At 40.4% G+C, this 14345-nt stretch overlaps 1 protein-coding gene across 1 annotated transcript in view; it reads left to right on the top strand.

Annotated features, from left to right (window-relative positions):
- Positions 1–14345, top strand: part of SLC44A3 (solute carrier family 44 member 3) — a gene marked incomplete at its 5' end in the record, with an annotated part of 38293 nt that overhangs the window by 17425 nt on the left and 6523 nt on the right. Inside the window, 2 exons of the mRNA XM_084266318.1 lie at positions 4116–4272; positions 6651–6734. Coding sequence (XP_084122444.1) covers positions 4116–4272; positions 6651–6734 — 241 coding nt within the window. The remainder of the gene's footprint in view (positions 1–4115; positions 4273–6650; positions 6735–14345) is intronic.

Raw genomic sequence — 14345 nt, 5'->3', positions numbered from 1 at the left:
TGAATACATGAAAGATTTTATTAATTTAATAAAATAAACAGAACTTTCTTGCTTAATGGTTACTTTTTATGACTTATAAAAAGGGCTCAGTCTTTTAAAAACCCTTCTTTGTTACTCTGCGGTTTTACATGAGAGTTTATTTTCATCTTAGTGTGCTTATATGTTATGTGCATATTTACCTTTTCAGTGAGATGAGACTTTTTCCATCTCTGGGATTAAAGGAAGGTGGTATGGTAACTTGGCCCTTGTTACAGGCATCGCTGTCCTGCCCGTGTTGGAGTGTATTCAGTACCTCCAGTGCATGTATGTTACTGCACAGGGTTGAAATCAAGGAAGTATATAATCTTTTGTAGGATTGGGCTTTTCCACCTGGTCCTAAAGTATTCAGCACTGCAACTTCCAATAGGTTCAGTGAGAAGTGAAATACATACATCTCACAGTAAGCCGAAAGTCCAGGTTTATGGATTTGCACCAGAGTCATTGAGAGATGAACTAGGACCAAATTTTTAAAGGATTTCTCTTCCCTTTTCAAATAAATCCTCAATATTTCTGAGCATTCTTTGCCCTACCTACATACTTGACCTAACTCAAGTAAAAGAGCCATCAGCATGTATGTAGTCAGACCTGTCCCCTGCACTTTTGAGAGCAGGTAAAAGGGCAGTTGGAAGTACAGTCTGTGTGTTCTCTGTTAGGCTGATAACATCTGTTTTATTATAAATCTATTTTATTATATTTGTTTAAAAACTGAGATTCAAATAATCATATTTACTTGAGGAATATATGACTTGTTACTTAACACTCATGAAGTATTTTACAGTAAATCTCTTTTTAGGCAGTCTTTGAAACAGGTGAGGCAGGGTTAAAGAAAACTGTAAGAGCAGCTCAGAAAAGGAGGATAGGCTTTTAATGGAATGAGCTTTGTTCCCTCCTTCTTTCAGAGAATCATAAAATCATAGAATTGTTTTGGTTGGAAAAGACCTTTAAGATCATAAAATCCAACCATTAACCTAGCACTGCTAAGTCTGCCACTAAGCCATGTCCCTAAACACCACATATACCCATCTTTTAAATTCCTCTAGAACTTGTGACTCAACCACTTCCCTGGGCAGCCTGTTCCAATGATTGACAACTTTTTTGGTGAAGAAATATTTCCTAATATTCAGTCTAAAACTGCCCTGGCACAACTCAAGGCCATTTCCTCTTGTCTTATCACTTGTTAGTCGGGAAGAGACCAACACCCTCCTCACTACAACCTCCTTTCAGGTAGCTGTAAAGAGTGATAAGCTCTCTCCTCAGCCTCCTCTTCCCGGGCTAAACAACCCTAGTTCCCGTAGCCACTCATCAGGTTTAGACTCTTTACCAGCTTTGTTGCCCTTCTCTGGACACACTCCAGCACCTCAATGTCTGTCTGTCTTGCAGTGAGGGGCCCAAAGCTGAACATAGTGTTTGAGGTGTGGCCTCATCAGTTGGGAGTACTAAGGGACAGTGGCTTCCCTAGTCCTGCTGGCCACACTGTTCTGGTACAAGCCAGGATGCTCTTGATCTTCTTGGCCACAGTGCTTGCTCATATTCAGCTGGTGATGGATGAACAACCCCAGGCCCTTTTCTGCTGGGCAGCTTTCCAGCCACTGTTCCCCAAGCCTGCAGCATGGCAGGGGGTTGTAACACTGCAGGACCATCTGCATCTTCTAGGTGTGTCAAGATTAAGTTTTCCCTTCACACACAAAAAAAAGTTTTTAAAATGTAGGCTAAGATGCATGTGTGATCCTTTGAGTCAAGAAACTCAGTGTTAAGGAAGTTACAGAGTGTCACAGCTCTCAAGAAAGGAGAATTGGCAGCACTGAAGAAAGGAAATTACAGAGAAAGTGATGTGCTGCTGCTTACAGGTTCACAGTATTTTGGAATAGTACTGTTCTGTGTAAATCAGGTAATCCTGTGGTAACAGAACATAAGAATACCGATGAGGAGAAGGAAGCTGAGGCCCTCCTCAGCCTTGTAACCAGTGCTGCCAGGCAGATTCCTTTCTCCCCTGCAGCCTGAGTGCATGCTGGGGAGGCTACCTGCACAGAATTCCCCACACAACAGGAACAATTTGGTATAGGTGGATGACAGAGCCATTCTTGAGCTCGTGTAGGGGCACGAGCATCACCTGTTGTTGTGTTTAGCAAGTTGTTTTCCTATCTTTTCTACCCTGAGCCATAAGTACAAGGAAAATCTTTCTTCCTCTTCCAATCTGTTTGGAAGCACAGCAAGAAACCTTGTCAGAAACCTCTTGTTGTGAGAATTCCTTTGCTATGAAAAGATGTAGAAATGCATCCAAATGTGTAGAAATTTCTCTGAACTACACATCACATTTTTACATTCCTGCTTATTAATCAGTTCTGTTAAAAAATATAAAACCCCATCTTCATTTTTCCCTTTAGTAGCAAGTAAATTATTAACAAAAGAGTAAACTTTCTCCTTTCTGTATTTCTCACCCTTGGTTAACTTTTAACTTGCAGAAACTTAATCTTTTATATACTGAGATCTGACTGAGACTGTTATGTGTAAGGTAGTGTACAGGGGAAAAGGAAATTACGGTGCTATATGGATAGAATAACTCATCTATATTGCAATGTGTGTGTTTCTAGCACAGAAACTTGATGACTTAAAACAACCCACCCTGCCTTATTCAGTATAAAATTCCACTATCCCCCCAAGCTGTTCCCCCAGTTGTAAGACCAAAAATAATAAATGCAGCAACTGCTTTGCTGGAATTTCCTATTTAAAATAATGTGGTATATTCACATATTTAAATACAACTCAGCTGCAAAGTATTTAGTATTTTGAATGAACTGCAGTGATACCTTCAGAATTCCTGGGTGTAGAATTTAAATCCTTGCTGAAGTGAGGATTTAATAAAAATGTATTTGTAGAGCCTTTTAGCCCCATTCAGTCACTCTCTTATTACTATCTTTTTATTTTTAAATGTCTTTTGCCAACTAATAATTTTTCAAGATAGCAGGTTTTGAAGGAATCACTTAGGAAAACAAGACACCTTGTTTCTGATATAAAGTCTAACCTTTACTTAACTATTTAGTCAAACTGCTCCTGGTTCTGTTGCCTAAGTAAATTTTTCAGGGTTGGGCAAATTGCTTAAGAGTTGCTTTATAGAAGGGCTATTTATGACTATTGGTCAGTGGAATTTTTTTAATCCTCTGAAACATGTTTTTAAGGTATTTATAGTGTTAACCTAATTGTTTGGAGGTTTGTACAGCATTTGAAGATGGTTGGGGGAGTGGCTTGAAATGCATTTCTTCATTTTTATATAAATTCTTCAGAACTGTGTCATACTACTCTGTAAGTGATTGACATTAAACTGACCTTTATAAGGGAACCAAGAAAATAAAACTGTATTTTTTTCTCTGCTTTTCAATTTTGGGAAACGCTATTTCTCCAAATCAATATAGGTTAGTGAGGTAGAATTACAGTGGTTTTTAGGCCAAATCATAATTCTAACCATATAGTGTGATATTCCTTTTTTTGTGTATTCTATTTTAAACCAAATCCTGTTTAATGAAGAAAAAAAAAGTATTAATTATCTGAATAAAACCAAAATTCGACCAAGTTGTGACAATAGAAAGTAGAACTCAATTTTATATGTGATAACTTAAGTGATATTTTTTCCTAGTTTTAATTTTACCACTAAAGCAGAAATGGGGGACTTACTCCTTCAGACTAAAATCTTGTAGAAGCAGCAGTTAAATAAAAGACTGTGGAGAACAAGAGAGATGACAGAAACTGGAGGAAGGTGTTAAAGGAAACACTCTCAGATGTTGTTCACTTCTGCTATTTTCCATTGTAGGTTTTTTTTCTAGATATTTTTCCATTACTGAATACATCAAAACAGTCATGGCTTAAGAATTAAACTAATCCAATAAAAGCTATAAACTTGGCTGCTTTCCTTTGGACTAAGGTGAACATTCGGATGAAGTCAGTAGGAAAACTGGGGTTGTTGAAGAGGGAAAGGAGATAGCAGCTTAATTCTTTAAATTTCCAAATACTGAAAAGATACGATGTATATCTTCTGAAATAAGTTTCTGAAACATTTTTAAACTGTTTGTTTTTCTTTCTAGAAATAAAAATAGCCCTCCACTTCACCCCATCCTGTCTTCCATATCAGTTCTTTTTTGCTATCATCTAGGAACTGCTGTAAAAGGCTCATTTCTTATCACAATACTAAGAATACCAAGGATTGTTCTCTTTTACCTTTATAATATCCTAAACCAAAAGGTAGGTATATGCTTCTGTAACACTATAAAAACAGTAGTTAACAAGTGAGCTTCATGGAAAAAATAGGTGAATACTATACTTTGCTTAAAAATTGATTCTATGGTGTGGATTTTATATTTTATCCCATTTTCTTCATTAAGGCTATTTTTTTTTCTCTCACATATCAGTGCTTCTTTTTTTCTCTTAACTCAGATGTTTTTAAAAGCAGAAAACACCAACATTAAGACCCACCTTTATTTAATGTGTTAATATAAAGGAAAAGATTGGCAGAATGCTCTATTTAAAATTTTGTGTCATACAATTTAAAAAAGCAAAGGTAAGAAAATGGTTACATAGAAAGTGCCTTCTAGAAAAGGTTCCATCTGCCTTGTAATATGAGTTTAGAGAAAGAATGTATGAAAGAACTATTCCAGAGGTTTCTGTAGGATCCAAACCACATATTTTAAGATATATAAAAAAATATAGTTGGGCTGTTTTGATTGTTCTTTACCTTCTTTCTATCTTTTGTGCATTTCCACATCTCTCATCTGCTGCTGGAAACACCATTGCAGTTAGTTCTGGCACTTTGGCAAGGAGAGAGAGGGGGCTGTCGTGACTGCACAGCTCTGATTTTAGAGGAAGACTTAGGCAAAGTTTTAAAATTTAGATTTTTTTTAAATTTAGATCTTTTAGAGTTTACCTTGGTCTTGAAGCATGTTATGTGTAGCTATAACAGGCTATTTGCGTTGACCATCCGTGGTACCTCTAAGGCATGTGTTTGGGGTAGAGTTTTGAATGCTCAAATAAAAGCCCCTTGTAGTAAGATACCTGGAAGATGTATGAGTGTCTGGGTCAGTGTCGCTTTCATATCAAAGCCTGGGTTATAAAATTTGGTGAGCTGGGTCTTTTGCTAGGCAAAAGATAAGAGTGTTTTCTGTCTCTAGAGGAAGCAGAATAAGTGGACTCGGGCAGACAGTTTTCTCATCTGGATAGCTGTAGAAGATTTAACTAGCAAAACAAGGTTATTTTTGTCTGTAGCAGTGTGCTACAACCTCCTTTAGTCAGGCTGCCAAGAATTTAGCTGAAGATGTGACATGACCTGTAGCCGTAACTCCTGCTGAAGAGGCAGGAGTGCTCAGGCCAGCTCGTGTCCCCAGTGCACAGAAGGAGCCCATAAAGTAACCTTGCTGCATTCTTGTAGAGCTCACCCAGGCTTTGCCACCCTTCCTGTTTATTGTGGACAGGAAGAAAATCCAGGGGTCTGCCAGCTTGCAGGTAAATTCACACCTAATTACACCTACAGGTAAATGTTTTCTAGATTGCAGAATCAGTGGAGATGGCAGTTGAAGTCCTTTGCTCTAGATTTTTAACAAGCAATGCATACTAGGATTAATACACTTCTAGTAAAATCATCTCTCCATGGCAAGATTAAAGTATTTCTCTGCTATCAGGAATTTGCAAGTACAAAGGAATTATTCCTGGAAAACTTTCAAGAATTTCTTTGGAAAAAAAGTTGGGAGATTTGTAGTTTCTACATGAGCAATGATAGCTGTGGGGACCTGAGGTTTTCATATAGTTACTACAAGATCTCTGCTTTACAAAACAAAAGCATTCTGACTCTGGAGAAAGAAGGTTAAAAAGACTCAAGAGTCACTAAACTGAATTTCATTTTGCTGAGAAAAACAGCCAGCTAAATTTGGGCACCTACCATGGCTACCAAGGTGTCCTTTTCTTGTCTTGTTTGGTAAAACCTTTATATGTTTAACAGTTCTGAGCCTGTCATGTGGTGGGGATGGGGGCAAGTGGAAAAAACACCTAGCATTTCAGCTCTGGTTTTAGTATGACATTAATATAGATCAACTGTCTATGAATAGTTTGTTCTTAATACATGCTTTTTCCTCCTGTCCTGAAAAAAATGAATGTATGTGCTGAGTCTGTGCAGATACAAGTGCATAGAAGTGTTTCTGCCCATTCTTTTATTTTTGTTCAGTACAGTACCAGTCATTTCAGAATTGTGAAGGGATTTTGATAAAATAGTTAAAACTCTGTCAGTGCACTCCCTGATCACACTGCAGAGCACTGTAAGGGTTACAGACTTGCCTGCCTTGTTTTGTTATCCAAGCAGCTGTTAGCTCACAAAGCTGCTTGCAGCACTTATTTTCTTTTCCCAGAGAAGAATCTTCCATCCACAGGAAGAAAAAAAAAAATATGCTCAGCTCATCAGTCATTAATACTGAAGGGTCTGAATTAAAAGCAGTTCCCATAATCCTAAAGGAACTATCTGCTGCCTATGTGCTTGATTTATTAGAAGTCAGTCACCTGTAAAGCAAGTTTTTCTAAATGGCAGTTTTGTTTGAGTCTAATTCTGTCCAGTAACCAAACATTTCATTTTATTGCAGGAGAATGCATGTGCAAAGTGCCTGTTCAAGTGCTGTTCCTGCTGCTTTTGGTGCCAGGAAAGTTGCTTAAGATACTTTAACCAGGTACACTCTGTCATCTCTGTGTCACTCATTCATCTGCATACCTAGTCTAGAAACTGTGTGTGTGTGTGTGTGTGTGTGTGTGTGTGTGTGTGTGTGTGTGTGTGTGTGTGTGTGTGTGTGTGTGTGTGTGTGTGTGTGTGTGTGTGTGTGTGTGTGTGTGTGTGTGTGTGTGCTAACTCCATTTAGCACAACTAGGGCAGCATCCAATGGATTTAAGCCAAAGTTTCCTCAACAAATAAAGAAGTCAAGTGTAGATGGAAATTGTTGTGAAGAAATGGGGAGCCACCAAACATGCAAGATGCAGAGCTTTAGAAAACTTGTTAATACAGTGAGAGGTGGCCCTTTCAGAGGGCTGCTTGACCCTACAGAGGGTCAAGGTGGAAGGAAGCAATGAAGAATTCATTGGTGGGTAAGAAACCCACCTGGGGATGTGTCATTAAACTAGATATTTTCCCACCTGCAAGTCCTGAATAAAGAAATGTGAACTCCTGGCTGTTTTCCATGATCAGTATATCTGTGAATATGATCCATGATGAAAAAGCCAGATGATGTAATATTCTCTTTCTCTTAAAGACATCTTTGTTTTGTTAGCAGTTTCATTTCAAATGGGGTTTTATTGGAAATGAATGATTTCTGACATACAGCAGTTTTTCAGATTCTTTACTCCTACTTTTTCCTTCCTGATCCTGTTCTCCAAATGTTTTCCAGCTCTATATACATCATTGTAAGTGGTTAATTTTTCTCTTTGTCAGTCCCCTTTTGTTACCTCTGGTAACCCTGGTATTCTTAATGTGAAAGGGAATCAGATGTTCTCCCTGATTCCTTACTCTTGACTGTTGTGTTGTTTGTTTTCATTGCAGAGGTTAGTAGTAAACAAGACAACTCTGATAAAGGGTTGTCTTGACTTCTCCTCTAAAGCAGGTGCATAAATGAAGCTTAATCTTGGACCACTACAAAGAGAAAGTTTCTCGTGTAGTTCAGTCTTGGTTGAATACTTGTGCTGTGAAATCTCTGGTTCTAGACAATGAATTCTGCAGATTTACTTTTTTTTTTTAGGTAGATCATGTGGTCACTGAGTTGGGGAGGGACCTCCGAGTTCATTTGGCTCCAGGCTTTCCATTTCTAGTCACCCTTTCCTCTTGGATTCCTGTATTTCAAATTGATATCCAGCATCCTAGTGTTTACTTTGTCCAGCTGTTGAATGCTATGTGTTTGTGGGATAATTAATGACTGTAATGTTCTTCCTTTTGTTTCAGAAGGCTGTATTGTAGCTCTTGTGCCCTTAAAAGATTTCCTGTTTTCTAATCTACTGTAGGCAAATTTCTGGTTTCATATGAGTTGTGGTTTTTAACCTGATGATCGTAATACTGTGCTTGCTGATAGATAGTTCTTTTACCATCTTTTTGGCAAAGATCATGGTGTTCCATGTGCTCCAAATTGAGGGCAGTTTGGGCAAGGCTTAGAGAAGAAAAGCAAGAACGTGCTGTAAAATTTTAATAGAAATTATATTTGTATGAAGAGGTAACATTGATATCAGCTTATTTTATTTCACAGGGTAATTAACACATATAGTTAAGTTTGGGGTTTTTTTTCCTGTAAAGAATATATTCAAACCTATTTGTTAAGAAAAATAGATATTTTGACCAGCACTGAAAATCCTTCAGTTTTGTAAATTCTGCAGCCACATGTAAAAAAGCAGAAAAGAAAAAAGACAAGCCTGCAGTTTCAAGCACCTTAACATCTAGTCGATTAACAGAAGTACTGAACTCTTAAGAGCTCTTAGGGAGAACAGTGAAAGCTGCTGGGTAGAGCATAGAACTTTCACATAGGCCTTGAGTATGGACTTGAGAGTAGGACTTGGGGGGGTTAAAAATTGCTTGTACCTATGTTTCTAACATTTTCAAAGTATTTTTTAGTTCAGATTTTCATTTTTGTGTGAGTTGAAGTTACTAAAATGTGGAACAGCTGTCATGAACGTTTGTCCAAAGCTCGTTGTGCATTAACATTCCTTACTGTGTTTTTGCTTGTATTGTGGTATTAAATTCAGTTGAGTAATAAGCATATAATTACCTGACACTCTTAAAAAAACCCCAAAACCTTCCTCCTCAGTTCTGCAGTATTTTCTACGACCTGATGCTTTATTGCTTAGAAGCTTTAAATTCTTTCTGTTCCTTCATTCACGAGTTTAATCAGAATTAAACAGGACCCCTTGTTTTCCATCTGGGGAACTTGCAGATGAAGACCAGGTAGTGCTGGTGATAGTGTGAGCTTCTTTCTTCTTATGTAAGTATCAACCAAGTGCTCTGTTACGTTACCAAGGAGTACTTTTTGGGTGGAGATGCCATCTTTCAGGTGGGATTTAACACTGACTTTGGTAGTTGCATGCACCTTAGAAGTGACTCATTCTCTGCAGGCTCAGCTAAGTCTTGTTCAGCTCTCCTGGAATGTACCTGAAATGAGGCCACAGTGGTACCCTGTCATCTTCCCATCGTGACAGAGTGCTGTGCTGGATGCTGACAGTTGCCATTTTTCCAGTGGCTGTTGTTGGAGGAGGGATAATGTAAACCCAACATCCTGTGCAGATTGCAATGTGGATAATTGCATTCTGCCTTCCTGAATTTCTCTTGGATTTGCAACTGGATCCTGTGCTAAACTGTGGTGTAGTGTTGCTATGTGCTGTTAAACAGTTCACTCCTTAAGCTGTTCCATTTCAGTCATGGGCAAAGTGATTCATGTGTGTGTATAATCCATTAGTAACAATTGTAAAGCACTCTGGGTTCTATCTGGATGAAAAGTGCTTTGTGAATATAAAGTCATTATCCTCACTTGACAATTCTGTTTGCCAACACTTGTCAGAATTACCACAGATTTTTCATCTGCTGGCTCTGATGGCTTCAGTATGTTCCAGATAAACATCTCCAATCATCTCAAGTAAAATCTAGGAGATTGAAATTTCTCTTCCATAAAAAGAACATAGTAGGTTTCTTAATGTGGTTTGGGAGCTATGAGGTCTGTCTGACTCCTGCTTTCCTGAATTGTAGTGGCAGTCTTAACTTTTGATACATCAGAGCACTTGAGTTTTTTCTTTCCTTTGCAGTCTTGTTGCAGTGAGGTTTTTTGGGTTTTTTTTTTTAAACAATGTATCTATTTCAAGACAGTTTTTCTTTTTTTCTGAGTTCATCTGCAGGCAGTTGGCAAGCTCTGCCCCAAAGAGCAGCGCATGGGTTTGTGAAGGAGTTGCAAGCGGGAAGTGGTTTCCCTGTTTCCATCAGCGCCGTTAGGTGCAGCGCGGCCTCCTGGGCTCGGGGACGGCCTACCCAAGTCAGCAGGGTGTTGGCCTGTGTTTGCTGGTACTGAGGCCCTTCGCTGACACTGAAACCCAGCAACTCTCCAGTGTAAAAGTCCAGAAGCAAGTCTGGCTCAGGGTTGTGCATCCATGGCAGTTGGTTGGCTCATAAGCTTTGGATGGAAGCCTATTAGGAGTTTGGGGGTAGTTGCCTTGTGGAGAAGTGACTTAGATAAAAGCAAAGTTTGTGCATGCTGCTGTCAGTACAGTTCTCCTCTGCACTGCCAGACACATTGTGCCTCACCCCATCAAGCCCAGCACAGGGCCACCAAGATGGTTAGGGGAGTAGAACACCTTCCTTATGAGGAGAGGCTGAGGGAGCGGGGCCTGTTTAGCTTGGAGAAGGGGAGACTGAGGGGCAACCTTATTAATGTTTGTAAATACATAAAGGGTGAGATTCAGGAGGACAGAAACAGGCTCTTCTCAGTGATGGCCAGTGATAGGACAAGGGGCAACAGGTGCAAACTGGAGCATAGGAAGTTCCATGTGAATATAAGGAAGAACTTTTTCCCTGTGAGGGTGACAGAGCACTGGGCCAGGCTGCCCAGAGAGGTTGTGGAGTCTCCTTCTCTGGAGACATTCAAGCCCGGCTGGATGTGTTCCTGTGTGACTTCGTCTGGGTGATCTTGCTCTGGCATGGGGGTTGGACTAGATGATTTTTTAAGGTCCCTTCCAACTCCTAATGTTCTGTGATTCTGTGATCAAGTACTTTTTCCTCCCTAAAACAACACTGCATTTTAATGTCACTGGCAAAATCGCTTCTAGATGTTAGGCTAAATTTTTATTTATCTTGAAAATACAGTTCATCTTCAGTGAAATTGTATTTTAAAAGTTTTCCTTCTACAGGCTCTATGTGTGTGCTTACAGAAAATAAAGTTCCTTAAATCATTACTTACTCTCTAGGTTGAGCCATGTAGGGGATAGAGATAAACAAGACTGACGAATTCATACTTTGATACCTTTCTCCTGTCCTCTATCCCATAAAAAAAAAGAGAGAAAGAAAATAAAAGACAATGAAGCAAGTGACCAATAGTTTGGTGCATTTAAGGAGAGCAATTTATAAACAGCTCTGTGGAAACAATCAATTTAGTTGTATTTCAGAAATCTCAAAGGAGAACATTGTCATACTAACTGCAGAAGCCACAGTAAGCAACTCCAGTAATGCTGAAGTCATGATGCAATAGGTACTTAAAGCAGGATCCTTGTGGTCCAACCCCTGTGGTTGAAATGGAACTCAGCAGTGAGATGCTACAGGAAGGGACACTCAGCTACCCTCCCAGGAGAAAGCTGTGTTGGTCCAACCCACTGGATGACAGCCATGGAGGGAGTAGATGACATACAACATAGGAAGCAAGGGAAGTTTAAGGCCAAGATTTTCTCCATTAAGTCCATACTGCAAATACAGGGAGGAATGGAAATAAGAAAATTTGTGCCTCTTGGGTGGCTTGTGAGAATTCAGGATGCTGTTGAGGGGTTTCTTACAGTTGGTAATTAGCCTAAGAATCAAAAATAACTGTTTCTGTTTTGTTCTTATTGGTTAGAGGTAGGGGAGGAGAATGTTCTGCATGAGTTGGTCAACCACAGGACAATAACCTTTAGTTAACAAGTCTGCAGAAAGGAAGGTTAAGTTCTGGAAGGTATGAGATTAAAGAGGGGATTAAAGAGGGGGAATAAATGCCATTGTGCAAGTTGCTGGTTTGGTGACCAGGCTCATCTCATAAGAGGGGGCTGGAATATCCTGGTGTGTCTATTTGAGAAGTGAAAGGTAAGAGCAAACCTATTAGCCATCTATATCAGGAAGAGAAACTGCAGAGAGGGATAAGAACCAAGACAAGCTCAGCAGAAGAATTAAGTAAATGTAAACTGTTCATGAATAAATGTTGTCTGGAAGGTGGAAGAAGATTTGTAAGGACCAGAGAGACAACAGTCTGGAATAGCTCCATATGTAAAGGCTGAGAGAGGGAAAAGCCCTAACTAGTTTAAAGAGGGGGCTTTCCACTCAATAGAAGAAATTGTATAATATGGTAATCTGAAATAGCCAAGGACTGAAATCCCTGAAAGTGCCTTCCAGTCTTACATGTCCTCATCTCTTCAGTGGGGCCTCACAGGTCCATGTTGCTCTCATTTCTCATTGCTGTCTGAGACATGATACAGCTTTCTCCCTGGGTCACCAACTGCTGTACAGCAAGCACAGAATGTCACTGCCTCTTGCTACCACTGGATTTTGTTTTCTGAGGGGATTCCACTGGCAGCTGTGACACTTGCAAGCTGAGACACTTGAAAGTCCAGCCTGAGCTGCTCAGCATCTTAGCTAACCAGGGCAGACCTGAGGGAGCAGCAGCAACAAGATCAGATCAGGCTGCAAATACCAGCAGAGCAGAAAAAGCTGAAGTGGGATGTGAGACCAGCATGTCTCCTGCTTCTTTTTTAAAGAAGGTTCTGTTGCTATGGCAATCTGCTCATTTTATTAAAGCAATTGTGGAATGGAAGACTGAATTCAGCTGTTTCACAAAGTAGCAATTATTCTCAACAATTGGGGAACTTATGGCCTGGAGCTGAGCCACAGCGCCTTTCTCATGAGACTACCAAGGTCAGTTTTTCCAAGACCCTTGACATTCTGTGTTGTGAAGCACAGAAGGATGTCTTCTTTAAATAGGGTTGTTTGGGTTTTTTTTTTTTTTTTGCATACTGTGGTATTTGGAAATATGTAAACATTCACTTTCCTTATTTATTCATCCTGACACCGAGAGTCTAATGTCTGGTTCCCAGGCTCCAAGCCAGAGGAGGTTTGTGTCCTTCTCAAAGGTGGTGATACAGTACCAACTCACTGGTGCAAGCCTAGATTGCTTCTGACCCAGTATCTCCCACGCTTTCTGATCAATGGTGTGCCATAGATGCCATTGTGACATGCTTGTCACCGTAGCAGAGACTGCTATTGTAAAGCATCCATTCACCAGGCAAAGATAAAAACTGTAATAGCTCTGAGCAACCTGATCTAGTAAAGATATCCCTGTTTACTGCAGGGGAGGGGGGACACTAGAGGACCTTTAAAAGTCCCTTCCAATCTAGTATATTCTGTGATTCTATTCATTGGGCCAGACTGAGTCTCCATCTAGCTGTGAGTGTAAGGTAGAATGAATGTACATTTCCTTGCCCATGTGCTGTTTCCAAGTGTTTTCAGCCTAAGGACTTCCTGAGTTGGGCATATTTGCTATGTGTTTCATACCTCTCAGTGGATTTCTTTTCCTTGTATTTCCCAGTCTCCTTGAGCTCCTGAACTTTTAGCAGCTAGAGCACATCTGTTCAGCAGTTCACAGACTACAGACGTGCAGTGAGAAGAATCATAGAACCACAGGCTGGTTTGGGCTGGAAGGGACCTTAAAAATCATCCACTCCCAAACCCCTGCCATGGGCACAGACACCCTCCACTAGCCCAGGTTGTCCAAAGTGCCATCCAGTCTGTCCCTGAGCACTGCCAGGGATGGGGCACCCACAGCTTCTCCGGGCAACCTGTGCCAGGGCCTCACCACCCTCACAGGGAAGAATTTCTTCCTAATATCTAACCTAAATCTGCCCTCCTTCAGCTTAAGGTCATTCCCCATTGTTCTGTTACTCCCTGCCCTTGTAATCAGCCCCTCTCCAGCTTTTCTGCAGCCCCTTTAGGTACTGGGAGGCTGCCCTAAGGTCTCCCCAGAGCCTTCTCCAGGCTGAACTACCCCAACTCTCAGCCTGGCTTCACCCTCTGCTCATCTTCATGGCCCTCCTCTGGACTTCCTCCTACAGCTCCATGTCTTTCTTGTACTAGGGACCCCAGAGCTGGACACAGTAGTATTCCAGGTGGGGTCTCAAGAGCAGAGTAGAGGAAGAGGAGGAGAAATGCCATCTTTTCAAATTTGGCCTCTACTACTTCATATGGTCCTCCTGTTGCCTAGTCTGTCTTCTGGAAGAAATAATGAACCATGGAACCCTCCCTACCCTCTCCACATTTCTCATCATTCTGTAGCACTCTCATCACATCCTCTAGCCATCTCTGTTCCAGACAGAAGTGCCTGATGTACACAGTTGTTCCTCAGACAGAAGACATTCCGTGCCTTTTGGATCACTCCTGCTATCCGACTCTTAAACATTTCCAAGTCCACCAAAGCTTTTGTGCATGGGAATAGAATGCATTCTGTAGGAAAAAAAAAACACATTTAAATGACCTGTTTCTAAATTACAGCAGGTTCTTAACTGTGGCTTACTTAGCCTTTGTAACTATCTTTTCT

Source organism: Gallinula chloropus (assembly GCF_964237585.1).
Source record: "Gallinula chloropus genome assembly, chromosome: 6".
In the NCBI taxonomy this organism is placed as follows: domain Eukaryota; kingdom Metazoa; phylum Chordata; class Aves; order Gruiformes; family Rallidae; genus Gallinula; species Gallinula chloropus.
Note: the sequence above shows the minus strand (reverse complement) of the source record. Positions and strands in the feature narration are given on the sequence as shown.